The 15,716-nt window shown below is 51.5% G+C and overlaps 1 protein-coding gene across 4 annotated transcripts in view; it reads right to left on the reverse strand.

Annotated features, from left to right (window-relative positions):
- The window catches only part of tanc2b (tetratricopeptide repeat, ankyrin repeat and coiled-coil containing 2b), a 55,679-nt gene that overhangs the window by 11,743 nt on the left and 28,220 nt on the right, over nucleotides 1-15,716 (reverse strand). The window contains exons 4-10 of one of the 4 annotated variants that reach the window (XM_084670316.1): nucleotides 12,086-12,202; nucleotides 8,029-8,177; nucleotides 6,467-6,656; nucleotides 6,090-6,338; nucleotides 2,947-3,072; nucleotides 928-1,209; nucleotides 726-835 (exon numbers count right to left, since the gene is read on the reverse strand). In XM_084670316.1, coding sequence (XP_084526442.1) covers nucleotides 726-835; nucleotides 928-1,209; nucleotides 2,947-3,072; nucleotides 6,090-6,338; nucleotides 6,467-6,656; nucleotides 8,029-8,177; nucleotides 12,086-12,202 — 1,223 coding nt within the window. Of the gene's footprint in view, nucleotides 1-725; nucleotides 836-927; nucleotides 1,210-2,946; nucleotides 3,073-4,074; nucleotides 4,310-6,089; nucleotides 6,339-6,466; nucleotides 6,657-8,028; nucleotides 8,178-9,833; nucleotides 9,909-12,085; nucleotides 12,203-15,716 lie in introns of those variants that run through there. The other 3 variants (XM_084670313.1, XM_084670312.1, XM_084670314.1) reach the window with 3 other exon arrangements.

The following is a 15,716-nucleotide window of genomic DNA, read 5'->3' on the forward strand; positions in this document are numbered from 1 at the left end:
AGGAGAGGTTGGGCCCAGTGAGGAGAGTAGCAGCAGGCGCAGAGGGCCCAGGGAAGAGGGAAATCAGAGACAGGATTTGAAGTGAACCAAGCTTTGTTAAAAAGGGCAGCGCAAACAAAGGGAGAGAAATAAAGACAAATATTGACAGGATGTTGATGTCCACACACATTGGGCTTAAAATAAATGGCAAATGAGGGCGTGGGCTCAATTGTTCATGCATACAGTTAACACTATTTAATAGTCAAACTGGGAAATGGCTTCTCTGCAGGCATCAATATTTCATGAGGCTCCCCGGCAGTGCTGTTTTTCTTCATATAAAAGCATCTGCATAATGCAACACATTGGGGCTGGTTATGGAGGGAGCAGCAGGGGCCACAGGGGCCACACTGGTGGCAAACAGGGGCCACACAGCCAGTGAACCTGGGGCCTCGCTGACCATCAGGTTTATATTCCACATAGGTGCATCAATCCAACAGGCGAGGGTTTAACTCAGCCCCGTACTTCAGCTCCACTGGAAGGCAGCTCAAGAGGCTGCGGGCCCACGGCGGATCATATGTGGATTGGTTGTGTAGGCCGGCTGGTGACTCACAGGTTTTGTGACAATGGGATGGAAGGCAGACACGATCGTTCAAGGACGGTTGTCATGGAAACCCCGGGGGGGGGGGGGGAGGGGGGGGGGGTGAAGGACCATGCGTGTGAGGTGGGTGCGAAGGACCCTGGGGTACCTGAGAGGCCAGGCGTCTCATGGCCTCCTCCTGGCGTCGCCTCATCTCCGGGGTCCCGGGACAGCTGCCCCCCCCCAGGGTGGCGTGGCTGAGGGGAAGACCCTCTCCATCTGACAGGGGGACAGAGACACACGCGCTCACAGGCGGGACAACGATCGGGTTCCACCGTCAAGGCGGGGAGAGGCGAGGGGTGGGTGCCTACGTTTAGGTGAGGCCTGCGGGCTGTCCGAGGCGATCTGCCTCATGCGGGTGCCGTGGCAGCTGAGCGCCACGAGGCGGGAGACGATGGCCGTCTTGCCGAAGCCGATGTTGCCCACCACCACCACGCCGCGGTTGTTGCTGGAGTCGGGGTTGTTGAGCTGGGCATCGATCTCCTGGAAGAGCCACTCCCTGCCGGTGAAGACCGAGTCCATGGTGATGCTGGGCACCTCAAAGAGCAGAGGCTTCAGAGAGATGTCCGCAGGCCTGTACGGCGCCAAGCGCACTGGAGAGAGTCAGGAGAAAGATGCAGGACTGTGAGGTTTTGTTCTCAATCACGCAATACACAACAGAAGTCAGGTGGCTGAGCGGTTAGGGAATCGGGCTAGTAATCAGAAGGTTGCTGGTTCAAATCCCGGCTGTGCCAAATGACGTTGTGGCCTTGGGCAAGGCACCCCTACTTGCCTCGGGGGGAATGTCTCTGTACTTACTGTAAGTCGCTCTGGATAAGAGCGTCTGCTAAATGACTAAATGCAACTATATGGACTTAAGTGAAAACCTAAGTGAAACCTTAGCTTTGAAGGCAGAAACTGTCTGTTTGATTCAATGTCTGTAGATGTACGTATGTTGTTTTCCCACTAGAGGGTGCACTTTCAAGGCAAGACTGAGTATCGTCTCAGTTGTATGAGACCAAAAACGGATTATCTCTTAGGTTTCCCACCAGAAATGAAAGACCTATCGTATCTTTTGATCCTTTGAGAAGTGGAATGTTCGTCATCTCTACAGGAATGTTCTTTATTCTTAGAGGTCACTCAAAATGGCCGCCTGAATATCTTGACTGTTCAATGGAGCTGCCTTGGTCTAGATTATGAATCAAAGAGGATGCGTGTGAAGCAGTACGTGACAGCTGTGGGTGCGTGGAGGGAGACTTGCGGCCACGTGGAACCTGCTACCAGGAGAGGAACTTACGGGGCTGGGACTGCCAGGCATGGGAGTTAGAAGAAGCTGAGGAGAAGGGAAACAGCCAAGCGAGAAAGGAGAGAGAGAGAGAGCAGTGAAAAAGAGGATTGGAGCGTTAGGGCATGCCAGTGTGTTTTGTGGATCAATGGGCATATGGATGAGGCAGAATACAAGCTCTTCAATGCACCAACAGATGAGACATGATGGACATGATGGATGAAGTAACACAGTGCGGCACCAGAAGAAAGTGTGCTCTCCATCCCAGACATGTGAGTCATATCCCACAGATAATGACAGTGTCTGTTAACCGACAGAGCCAGATGAAATATTTGAAAACCAAATCAGGGAGCTAGTTTGTTTGTGTGAGTGTGTGTGCGTGCGTGTGCATAAGTGTGTGTGCGTGCGAGCCAGGCGGGCCAGACAAACATGTCGGAGACTCTTTAATTCTTCAGCAGGTGAGGATGACTCACAGCATCTGAGCAGCCTTGAGCAGGGAGCAGAGAGGGTTGGGGGGGTAAGGAGAGGTGAAGGAGGAGAGAGGGGTGGGAGGATGAGAACAGGTCAAAAGGGAGAGGGGTGGGAGGATGAGAAAAGGTCAAAAGGGAGAGGGATAGGAGGATGAGAAAAGGTAGACCAATAAGCGGGGGGTGGGAGGATGAGAAAAGATAAGGGAGGGATGGATGGAGAATCAGAAAACTAAAAGAGGAGAGATGGATGGTTGTATGAAGTGAAGTAAAAGAGGAGAGGATGGGGGTGACTGAAAGAAATGCATTCTGGGTTTAAAGCGAATGCATGTTTTCAGAAAATGTCCCACCTTTAAAAGATTTAATAATTTTGGTGCATTCTGTCATCTCCATCTGTCATTTTTAACCATTAAGAAGCTACTGCAACAAATGTTATGCAAAATGTCTCTCCAATTCTCCACTTTCATTTGACTGTGCATCTTTAATAGAAGCTGTAGAAGAGTCAGTGAGTCAGAGAGAGAGAGATAGAAAGAGAGAGGGAGGGAGAGACTTGGAGGGAGATAAGGAGAAAGGGAGCGTTGTGCAGTGTCGTAGCTCACCTCTCGGGTCCTGGCCGGGGCGGCCGGCCACCGTGTTCTGTCTGGGCATGCGCAGCGACGTGCGCAGCGGGGCGTGTCTCTGCTCATCAAGGTACGCCAGGTCCTCCAAGTGAGCCGAGCTGGTGGCTGAGGGTGTGTGGGTTTGTGTAAGCATGTGTGTGTGTGTGTGTGTGTGTGTGTGGAGGGATGAAGGGGCAGACAGAAGAGAACAGGCCAAGTAAATCACTTGATTACACCTACATACACACACATAACATCAGCTCCTGCCTGAGGCCCAACTACACGCTTCAGTTGTCCGCTGACAGTGAGAGGTGGGCCTGGACAGCCCCCGGTCCCGCCCCCAGACAGCCCGCTGTCCCGCCCCCAGACAGCCCCCGGTCCCGCCCCCAGACAGCCCCCGGTCCTGCCCCCAGACAGCCCGCGGTCCCGCCCCCAGACAGCCCGCGGTCCCGCCCCCAGACAGCCCCTGGTCCCGCCCCCAGACAGCCCGCGGTCCCGCCCCCAGACAGCCCCCGGTCCCGCCCCCAGACAGCCCGCGGCCCCGCCCCCAGACAGCCCCCGGCCCCGCCCCCAGACAGCCCGCGATCCCGCCCCCACCGCGTCTGTGTTTCATGGAGGGGAAGCACATGCCACCAGGCATCTAGCTAGGTTATCTGGCTCTGCCCGACACGATCGCTGCTGCTGCCTGTTCACTCCACGCCGTGCCCTCAGGGCAGCTCAGGGGAGCGCTGAACATTCATTCAGCCCCCCCCAGCCTTGATGAGGGAGAGGAACATGTTCCTGAGAGACACTCTGTCCTGCAGGACCCACCGGGAGGAGGAAGTCCTCCAGACAGTTCCTCTGAATCGGAGAGTAACTGTGTTCCCCTCGACCCATAGGATTGATAGGATTGTATATACGGTGTTTACTTGGCATACAGATGGAATGCATCCAAATCAAACAATCAAACCTCATCAGATTTGCACTAATAGCAGATTGTGACTCCCAATAAAAGGAACCAGAATCATACAATCATCCCAAACACCTCGGACTACCGATGGACAGAGAGTACAACATACGGAGCGCGAGCGCTGAGGCAAACAGGTTCTCCAGGACCATGAACACCCAGGTGTTCCTCAGCTACATTACCTGCACTTCTCTCAGGTCCAGATGTCCCAAGAGGCATCACAGAGCAAGGAAAGGTAGGGTTGATTCCAGCATTGTTCCATCTGTCTCTGATCCGCCAACACTACTATGACCACACACACCCAGAAGCATAGCCTTGGCCCCACAGTAGAATATTCCGGTAGAAGGGCCCTCAGGATCAAGCTATGTCTCGGCGCCGTCCAACTGTTCAACTCGCTGGGCTCAAACCACAGCAATTCGTGTGCGTGCAGGAGATAATGTCTCAGCAATCAGTGTGTGTGTGTGTGTGTTTATGTGTGACAGAGAGAGTGTACAGACTGAGTCACCACAGTCATGGCACCAACAATAAGCCACGCTAGTTTCCCAAAATGGAGAGACTTCAGCAGCTGGGAATGTTGGGGGTTTGGCCCTGATCAGAACGGGGTGGGCATTGAACAGGGGACGGGCTCCAGCACAGCATAGGGAGACACATCCAGGACTCTGGGTTCGGAAGAAGGAACATGAACTCTCTCTTTAACTTTTGAACTGGGAGTGTGTGAACGTGTGTCGAATATCTATCTGCAATGCAGTAGACTGCAGCGTCTGTGCCACTGCGCTGAGACAGCACGTTCAACGGGAGTGAAAAGAAACTGAGGGGAAAAAAGAAAGAAAGCAGAGAGAACGCGAGCGTGTGTGTGTCATAAATTGCCTCCCGGGCTTAATAAAGGAGACCCTTTTGGCTGTGCGTTATTGGCTGCTAAATCAGTCACTTCCTGTTTGACAGTCCGGGGATAACACACGCCCAGCCCTATATACTGTGGTCCAATCAGGGCAGACTGAGCAGGCGGGCCTGAGATCAGAGTCCGCCACAGTCATGCTGGTCATTTCAGATATGAGATGGGCTCAGGTTCTGCAAGAATACCTTTCCAGTACAACATCTACATGGCGTATGATTATGTAATATAGGCTTGGAGAGGATCATCCTGCGCTGTCGCTAGCAGAACAGCAGGTGCCTGTTGCCCTTTCTTCTCTCAAGGTCCACAGAACAAAATGTCAGTTATTTAAGGATAATGGACACGTATGTTCAGTTGAGTTCTACTCTATTCTCCTCAGAGGAACAGAGAATTATCCAATAGATGAATTCTTCATTTTTTTACGATTGTTCCACCCTTTATACCTTTTCAGCGTCTCCTTACACGCTTCCCTCATTAAGTAATGGAGTGGACCTTTCTCTTCCTCCTCCTATCCCTCCTCCCTTTTTTCCCTCTCCTCTGTCCTCCATCCTCCTCGACAGCTTTCTCCTCCTGCACTTCAAAGCAGTCTCTCGGTCACTCTGGGGGATAGAAACAGATAATGCCCCGGGCTTTGATGTTCCACCGCTGTGCGAGCCCAGCCAATCCACAGCAGGCTCTCCTCCTAGCCCTCCCTCCTGATGGCAGACAGAGACTGATCTCCCCTTCTTCCTAATGCATCTATCTCTCTCCTCTCCTCCATTCCCCTTCTAAAGGATCATCCTACAGGTCTCTATAAAATCATCTCCCCCCTCTCCAGCTCATGTGAGCTAATGCATTTTCATGCCAGGCCCTGAACCCTCCTCCCTCCTTGCTGGTCTCTCCTTTGATGGTCTCATTATGAAGGACAACATGAGACTTCCTTCTCTAGAGCCTTGCTTGCTGTCAGACAGCCAGTGTCACACAGAGGTACACGACCAGCGTGAGGAGCTGGCCTAAGCTCCAACAATCCCCTGGCAAACATCCTCCACACGCATGAAAACACATTTACTTGCACCCCGTAAATAGCCAGGACAGGCTGCTCATTGCTATTCATCAACCCTCCATTCTTCTCTCTCTCTGTCTGGTTAGACATTAGCATAGATAAGCACTGTGTGTAGAGTAACTGTGAGCATCTCTCAGTGCTGTGGTAGTCATAGTCAAGGTCATAGTTTCACACATGGGGAAACGGACACACTGGGGAAGAAACATGCAGGGAATAGGATGGGGAGAGGGATGGGGGCGGGGGCAGGGGTAGGAGGGACTCACCTGCCACAGAGTTGGGACGGGGCATGAGGTACAGGGGGGCAGAGTGAGCGGAGTGGGGGGACATGCTCTCTAGGCTGCGCTCAGGGATCTTGTTGAGGCTGTAGGTGGAGGCGGTCATGTTCTCGTCCACGCGGTACAGGAACGAGTCCATGCCAGACTTCTGAGACTGCCACAGCTTTAGGTTGCCGCGGGAACCCTCACCGTATTTAGCACCCCGCTCCATGTTCTCAGAGTAGCTAGTCAGGGTGGCTGCAACACACAGGGGGACAGACTGCCCTCAGAGGAAACACAGGGAGGGGGGCCAGGAGAAGGCAGTGTGTGTATCTGTGTGTGTGTGTGCGTCAGTGTGTGTGTGTGTGTGTGTGATGAGTAGTCACCGATGATGCCGCTGTCCCTGCTTTCCAGAGTGGACGTGGGGCTGGTGATGGAGCCGTAGGCACAGTCCTTGTTGCTGGGCTGGCTGGGGGTGGTGGGGGGCAGGGTGGAGCAGGGGCTGCCTCCTGGGGGGGACGCGGTGCTGCTGGTCAGGCTAGAGCAAGGGCTCATCCTCTGGTTGGAAGTCAGGCCCTGGAGGACCAACAACGCACACACAAACACACACACATGGACGGGCAGTATCAGCGTCAAAGTGGCGTCAGTGGACACACATAACCACCACAAGGGAATCAGTGAAATCTTTTAGCTGGTTATTTGACAGCTAAAGAAGGCAAAACTGCGAAAAATAGGCCAACCATAAATGGTTGACATTGAAGTATTCCCTGAGTAAGCAGTACCGTACTGAGCAGTTTATCGGAGTTTAACTGAACACACGCGTGTGTGTGTGTGTGTGTGAGAGAGAGACGGATGGCAGTCCGCAGCCTTGCTGACAAGGCCTGTGCACTTCTTGTTCTCCTGTTGCACGGTGCCTGTCACAATGTTTCCACGGCGCCCTGCGGAGACCTGGCCTGATGTCAGCTCAGGTTAGGATGAGAGGGCGCTGCGGGGGTCGGCGGCGGCCTGGCACAGTTCATCTGCCCGCTCACCCGCACACACACACACTCACACTCTGCCTTTAAAGACAGTGCTCGAGTTTGAGGGGAAACTCGGGTGACACTGAGGGCACTGGAAGGGGTGGGGGAGGGGGTGTGGGGGGGTAAGCAGACACACAGCAGGGCCGTGATGCTTGTCTTACTGTGGCCCCTGACCCTCTACTGGAGTCAGTCCCCTTGGCCTCTCTGGCCTCTGTGACTCAGGGGGTGCTGACAGTTGACGTGTATGTGTGTGTGTGTGTCTGTGTGTGTTAGAGGACCAGGGGGTGGGGGTTAGGGTTCGGCTTCTTAGGAGGGTTGCGGGGCACTCTGTCCAGTACAGCTGGCACATTCCCAGGAGCTCCAACCCGGCAGGAGACGACCACACACAGCACGTCTCTCAGGACCAGCTCCGCCCCCAAGGACGCAGTCTAGAGCCTGGCCTCTCTGAAGCAGGGGAGACGCAGGCAATGAACTCTCAGGAGGCTGAGGTGGCCTTGCTCTCACAGATAGACCGCACTCTGAAAACCACACCTATGATTGCTAGACAGCAGGTAGCTTGCCTAGGTTTTTCCCTAGTGATGTCGGAGAAGACATTTTGTGCTGAAACGCAATTACTTTTGTGATGACAAAACACAAGCAGTTAATATATCGAACAACACATTTAAGGCGAGCTACGCCTGTGGAAATATTGAAAAGATTGCTTAGTGCTTGGGGAGCACTACACTCCTTCAAACACCATATGCTACAGAGAGTTGACATGAGTCAGTCAGTAAAATCAGACATTTGAATGAACCTGCCAGTACACTCCACCCACACCGTGCACCTAAGCCCCCCCCCCCCACACACACCTCCAACATCATCCTGATAAGTGCGCAGCTTGAGTTGAGTGGGCTGAGGGCGTCAGAGAGGTGTCGATGACGTGTCTGTACCTGTCTATCTTGGGGATCATCCATGCCGCACTGGGTGCCGTCTGGCCCCTCACTCAGTTTGTCTCCCAGAAGGAAGCCCAGCCGCGTCATCAACGTGCTGGCTGCCTCGTCCACCGAGGGAGGAGGGCCCAACTCCTGGCTGGACTCACCTGAACAGAGAGGAGAGGGAGAGGGAAAGGGAGAGCGAGAGAAAGAAGGAGAGAGAGTTCGAAAGAGAGCAAGAGCGAGAGCGAGAAAGAGAGAGAGAGAGAGAGAGAGAGAGAGAGAGAGAGAGAGAGAGAGAGAGAGAGAGAGAGAGAGAGAGAGAGAGAGAGAGAGAGAGAGAGAGAGAGAGAGAGAGAGAGAGAGAGAGAGAGAGAGAGAGAGAGAAAGAGAGAGAGAGAGAAATGCATAAGCGACGCAGACAGAAAGATACTATATGAGCTTGTTTTCCCAACAACAGCTACTGCCCAAGCAGATAATCCAGTCAGAGTAATCCAGCAGACATTTTGTTTGGACTGTGTTCCCAATATTCCCACACCTGCAGGAGCCTTCTCGACACCATCTATTAGCTGCTTAGAAAAGAGTCTGACATACAAGCAGAACATCCATCCGACTACCTGAAGCTCTCTTGGTTCCAGACGACATGATCCACGGTGGCTGGACATGTGATTCTCAGGAGACTGACTTACTGTTTGCTCCACACTGTTCATTAAACAGGCACACTGTTTGTGTAAAGTAAGAGAACACGCCCTCACCTGTGTGTGTGTGTGGGTGTGTGTGTGTGTGTGTGTGTGTCTACGAGAGACAAAGTATGCGTGCATGTGAGGACACACCTAACATAGAACCAGTGTGAATTCCACATCAAAAGTGACACAGAGGTAGATATAGATCTCTCTTTGTCATGTTGCCTGGCAACTCCCCGTAACAAACTTAGGAAGCTGTGAGGCTGAAGATGACTTCCTGTTATTGTGCCCTCATGATCTCAGCTACTCTATGGCAAGGATGAGAACACCAGTGCCATCAACATCAGGGAGGGACTGGCTTTAAATAAACTGTTCTTAGATATGATTACAAAAACACGCACGCACAACAGGTTAGACCAGACAGGTAGGTTAACAGGGAGTCAAGTGGCTGAGCGGTGAGGGAGTCGGGCTAGTAATCTGAAGGTTGCCAGTTTGATTCCTAGCCGTGCAGATGATGTTGTGTCCTTGGGCAAGGCACTTCACCCTACTTGCTTCGGGGGGAATGTCCCTGTACTGCCAGTAAGTCGCTCTGGATAAGAGCGTCTGATAAATGACTAAATGTAAGGTAAATGTTAACAGTCGCGAATGTGGGCCAACAGACCAGGCCAAAAGTAACCAAGCTGAGAGAAAGAGAGGGTCAGAGTCGGAGAGACAGAGAGAGACAGAGAGAGAGAGATAGATATCAGTGCATAGTGCTGTGGCAAAACAATCTAGTGCCTACCACACCCAAACAATTCTACAAGTTCACACTGGATATACAACTTTAAAGGCAAAGCAACTGTTAATTAATATGATCCCCGAAAGCGTTAGAATTCTTCCCAGCCAGCATACAGTAGCTTCAGTCACGACCAGATGTAGGTGTCTCGTCTTTAGAACCATAGAAAACATGTGCACGCACAGTCTCCAAACTGAATGCAGGGAATACATGCTATAGAGAATCTATAGATTCAGATTTATACTTGCTACCTTAGGTCTTACATCACAAGAGAGCAATGGTGCCAAGGGAACACCAACAGACAGACAGGGCAGGCAGGTCGACAGACAGAGAAAACAGTGAATACATTAGCAGTGATTAGTCACCTCCAGCAGCTCTCTCCTTGATTGAGCCACACTGTGGAGACAGTTCTGCAGGGGGGAACAGAGGGACGGAGATCTGCACTGTCCACAGGAACACAGGAACATAACCAACACATGTAATGCATAACAAGCCTGACAAACCGACAGGCAGGCAGTGAACAATTAGCACCTGCTCCCCAAAGCGGTATGAGACAATATCTTCAACAGACATGAGAACATAGCTTCATCACGTGACCCTAAACTTCTGTTCAAGTATGACAAAGACATTCAGTACATAACACACACGCCTCCTATCGTTTCAGTTGGCAGACTCAAACAGTTCTGGTTGCAGCATCGAAGTGTCTATCAGACAAACACGAGCATTCATCTTTGTCAGTATGACTCTCTGAGCTCTCTGCCAGATGATGCACAAGCTGTACATGATCATACAGTACAAAAGAACAGCAAAATATTTATCACTGCACTTCACAGAATGAGTAAGAAAGGCGAACGTTAGGATGGTGGAGGCAGCAACAAAAGAAGCACCGGATTGTAAACACAATCTGCTGTCATCAGAAACCAGGAAGAAACCAACACCAGCACATGCAGCGTGTCGACACACGGCGACGGCAGCCATGTTGGATGTCTATTCAGAGCTCCATCGGGCTCGATGATGAGAAGCCAGCTGATTTAGAACTTGTGTACGTGGAGTCTGCCGCCACAGAATTTGAAGATGAGGCCCCCCTCCCCCTCCCTCCTGTCTCTCTCCTTTCCTCCCCCTCCTTTTCCCTTCTACTGCTATATTCCTGCTCTCCACCCTCCTGCTCCTCTTTACCACCTCCTCCCATCTGACTCTTACCTCCCTGTCTCTCCCTCCCTCCCTCCCTCCCTCCCCCCTCCTCCTCCTCCTGTCTTCCTACTCCTTCAGCTGTCTCCCTTCTCCTTCTCTCCCTCCTCCCCCTTTCCACCTCCTTCTCCTCTCGCTCTCTACCCCCCCCCCCACCTTCCCCCTCCCTACTGTAGCCTTTTCGCCCCCCCCTATATTTTCTCCCTACATTGGATTCCTGAGCTGCAAAGGAGACAGATGGTTGCTATGGCAACTATCTGCAGGGATGAGGAATGTGCTCCTGGGCAGCGCATCTGTTTCTCCCTGGTTGTCTGTGGCTCCACCCACTCAGAGGAAGAATCCTTTGGCGCAGGTGAGGGGGTGTGGCCTACTGGACAAAGGTTCCCAGGCCACAGGTGGGTGTGTCTCTACCTATAGCAGTAAAATTAAAAATCTTAAATTGTACCTCTTGCTAACGCACTCCAGACTCTAGACTGGTACATATCAGACCTAGAATTATCTCTCTCTTTCTCTTCCAACATTTCGGATAGAAAGACAAAGTTAAACTGTTTGTGGAATGGGTCCAGGACAGAGGTAGGATTGTTCATACTTCCAGAAGACTGAACCACCACAATATCACTAAGTATGGGAATAAAACAAAAACAATCTCATCGTTTTACCACTCCTTCCACATCCCACATCTAGTACTGCTGTCCTAGGCAGCATCGACGCCCTCCATACTAATGACGGGTCATATTATTTAGCCTTTTCCAATTAAAGCACTGAGAAATCAGATCCACTATCGACAAGAAAGGGGAAGAGAGAGGAATGAGGAGGGGGATGGAGGGATCCGCACCATCCAGGATTACAGAACACATAACCAACAGCTAAACAGTATCTTAGCCACAAGCTTCAGAAAAGGAGGAGGAGGAGCATGGTGGGGTGTGATTAATGGATTAAGAGAGAGAGACAGAAAGAGAGAGGGAGAGACAGAGAGAGAGAGGGAGAGACAGAGAGAGAGAGGGAGAGACAGAGAGAGAGAGGGAGAGACAGAGAGAGAGAGGGAGAGACAGAGAGAGAGAGGGAGAGACAGAGAGAGAGAGGGAGAGACAGAGAGAGAGGGAGAGACAGAGAGAGAGAGGGAGAGAGAGAGAGAGGGAGAGACAGAGAGAGAGAGGGAGAGACAGAGAGAGAGAGGGAGAGACAGAGAGAGAGAGGGAGAGACAGAGAGAGAGAGGGAGAGACAGAGAGAGAGGGAGAGACAGAGAGAAGGTAGTAAAGGAGCAAATGCCAGAGATTAAAAATATAGAAAAGACAGTGAGATAGCTGAGAGTGAACGATAGCGACACGTACTGTTGCATGTTTTGACGGATGAATAAAAAAGACGATATACAATAAAACCAAAGCCAACCTAATATAAGCAATGTTAGTGTTGCAGGACCAAACTTACCAGGGTGGCGTGTGGCCATGGAGGGACTCTGTGCAGGAGTGCAGGTGTGTGTAGGGGAGACAAGCTCTGATTGGGGAATGCGAGGGCTCTCCACAAATGTTGCTTTCCGGTGGGGGGCTGGGAGCAGACAGCAAGCATGCACACACACACACACACACACACACACACAGGGAGAGAGAGAGAAACAGAGCGAGAGAGGGGAGACAGAACACACACACGTGTCGGCAGAACGAGCATGAGGAGAGAAAGGGGAAGAGAAAGAGAGAGGGAGGAAGAGAAAGAGAGACAGACAGAAGAGGGAGGACACTGGTGCATGCACACGCTATTCACCCCATTTTCATCACAGGTTTCTGATGAATGGTGCTACGTTGGGCAAAGTATATGCTTCAGGAGTTATGGTCACAAGATACATTTGTCTTTCTGACAGTTTGGAAACTGTGTCATTCCCCAGACTCAGATTAAGGCAAAGGCAAAATGATGTCACTCGTGAGACGTTTAGTGAAAGACTATTGTCTAAATGTAGTACCCAACACACCGAACGGTATGTACCCTAGACATGACATGATACATGACAACCCCTGAAGGACGCTCAGATACTGGAACCAGCATTCCTGGCACTTCCGATCACACCAACCTCAAAATCTTTCAGTTCACTTGTTTTTGCCCATTCTAACATTCAATCGAACGGTTACTGAATGCCTGGGTGCCTGTCTGCCTGCTTTAAATAGCCACAGCCACATGACTCACTAGGGGCCATTGATTTGTGTGAACGGGGATGGAGTATCTTTTAAACTGGCTGTGGATGGTATGTCCAGTCCTGTGGCATTAGCTTGTTTTCCAGCGGTGGTCTTCTAACTGGTCAATCTCATACTTTGTGATGTCAAGGGATCATTTTCTATAGAATGAAAGGTCGGAAGACAGCCTATGAAATGGGATGGACAGACACAAACAGTCCACAGCCCAGAGGGGGGAACAGTCCACAGCCCAGAGGGGGGAACAGTCCACAGCCCAGAGGGGAGAACAGTCCACAGCCCAGAGAGGGGAACAGTCCACAGCCCAGAGGGGGGAACAGTCCACAGCCCAGAGGGGGGAACAGTCCACAGCCCAGAGGGGGGAACAGTCCACAGCCCAGAGGGGGGAACAGTCCACAGCCCAGAGGGGGGAACAGTCCACAGCCCAGAGGGGGGAACAGTCCACAGCCAAGAGGGGGGAACAGTCCACAGCCCAGAGGGGGGAACAGTCCACAGCCCAGAGGGGGGAACAGTCCACAGCCCAGAGGGGGGAACAGTCCACAGCCCAGAGGGGGGAACAGTCCACAGCCCAGAGGGGGGAACAGTCCACAGCCCAGAGAGGGGAACAGTCCACAGCCCAGAGGGGGGAACAGTCCACAGCCCAGAGGGGGGAACAGTCCACAGCCCAGAGAGGGGAACAGTCCACAGCCCAGAGGGGGGAACAGTCCACAGCCCAGAGGGGGGAACAGTCCACAGCCCAGAGAGGGGAACAGTCCACAGCCCAGAGGGGGGAACAGTCCACAGCCCAGAGGGGGGAACAGTCCACAGCCCAGAGGGGGGAACAGTCCACAGCCCAGAGAGGGGAACAGTCCACAGCCCAGAGGGGGGAACAGTCCACAGCCCAGAGGGGGGAACAGTCCACAGCCCAGAGGGGGGAACAGTCCACAGCCCAGAGGGGGGAACAGTCCACAGCCCAGAGGGGAACAGTCCACAGCCCAGAGAGGGAAAAGTTGGGGGTCCTTGGGTACCAGCTTCAATTTGACAAGGATGGGCAGGGGGGGACAACAATGACTGAATCTGGAGCAATACAACAATACTTCTCAACAAAGAAACTACATTTCTTGAACTTATGCAGAATATAGGAAACTGCTGCTCATGCCTTTTGGAACTTCAAACTGGAAGTTACACATGCATATGAAAAGAGCACCAGACTGCAGAGTGAGATGAACATGAAAGAGCCCAGTATGTTTGCCTTGTGATGCAATCACAGCCAGAATGTAAATGACATCCATTTTAGGAATGTCCCCACACCTACCTTTAGCATAAACAAGCCCTCAACATTTCTCTCTAACAGGAAATGTCTGAAGAGTATGTGTCAGAATGTGTCAGGTTTGGGGGATAGCAATTGTAACTTGTAGCTGGTCTTCGAGTACTGCACAGTGAATGAAGTTAAAGAAGTATGAGATACAGTATGTCAACAACGTTTGTCCCAGAACTGCTGCTGCACCGGGAGACGAAGAGGAGCCTGTGTTTTATGGAAATGCTTGGAGCAAGAGTGAATTACTAAATCCTTCTCTGTACACAAATACCAAGTACCAACTGAAAATCAAGGACTAACCCCCCAATGAAAAACATTGACTGGCCCTTTGCATTTAAAGTATGAAGCAGAACAATCTGCTGTAAACGTAGAATTCTCAACCTGTGGACCAGGTGATCAAGTTACATCTGTCTGGAACTATAAACATGTCTAATTTCCATCAGTTGGGCTCCAAGTAAGATATTGTGCATTCAAATTCAGATTTTTTTTTACTGTAATTAACTCAGTGTGACTACATCTGATGCAACATTTCAATTAAAGGCTACATGACATATCTGATACTTCCATGTAGTGGATCAGGAGGAAACTCATTATGGAGCAGACAAAAAGAGAATTAGTGGCACATCCAGAAGCACTGAGGCCAGCACTGAGGCTAGTGCTTCTGAGGCCAGCACTGAGGCTAGTGCTTCTGAGGCCAGTGCTTCTGAGGCTAGTGCTTCTGTAGCCAGGGAGACACAGGCTATCATGGGATCATCTGTATGAGAGCTTCTATCTATCACACACATTCTGGCTCAGTCGGTCTCTGAGGCATGACAAGACAAAGCGTTCGTTTCACCATTATGAACAGGTGTTGGCTCGAAACACGCACAATTGGTGGAATCCCTTGACGTGCTAAGCAGCTTTCCTATCCTGTCCAACGAGTACTGCTTCTCAGACTCCCAGAATGTGGTTTGTATGATTGAGTTGGAGGTGTGCCCAACCCAACTAACCAAAAACAATTCCACAAATTTGACATTTTTGCAATTTTTCCAAACACATTTTTTTTTGGGGGGGGAAGAAGTCAACGTTCAAGTGTCTTTTCCAGGAGCAGTGGGAGCCTGAGGAGTGTCCAGTCAAGCGGACCGTGGCATTGGGTCCCTGCTGTGGCCATGAAGGGCACACCAACACGCACGGAGCCGTGTGCAACCATGTTGGTGTTAAACTGGGTTGTGCGCCGCATGCACAAGAAGCCGTTGGAACATCTGCCTTCTCAACGACATGTCGGAACAACTGGAGCACAACAGGAACAGACGCGGCACTGTTGAGTCCCCTCAACAATCTCCGCAAGCTAATGACAGCTACGCTGTGCGCTGAAACACTGTTTTGTGTGTGTGTGTGTTTTTTTATGATGTGTGTGTGTGTGTGTGTGTGTGCATTTGGGTATGCTATTGAGAGAGTGAGTTTGTTAGTGTAAGCATGCTTATGCATGTGTTTTTGCTTCGGTTAGAGCCAGCGAGAGTGTGGTTAGGTTTGTTTGTGCATATGGGCTAGAGACAGGATCTGTGTGTAGGATGAGTGTGTGTGTCTGTGAGTGTGTCTGTGT

The sequence above is a fragment of the Hypomesus nipponensis genome, chromosome 13, assembly GCF_054491055.1.
Source record: "Hypomesus nipponensis isolate SF chromosome 13, ASM5449105v1, whole genome shotgun sequence".
NCBI lineage: Eukaryota > Metazoa > Chordata > Actinopteri > Osmeriformes > Osmeridae > Hypomesus > Hypomesus nipponensis.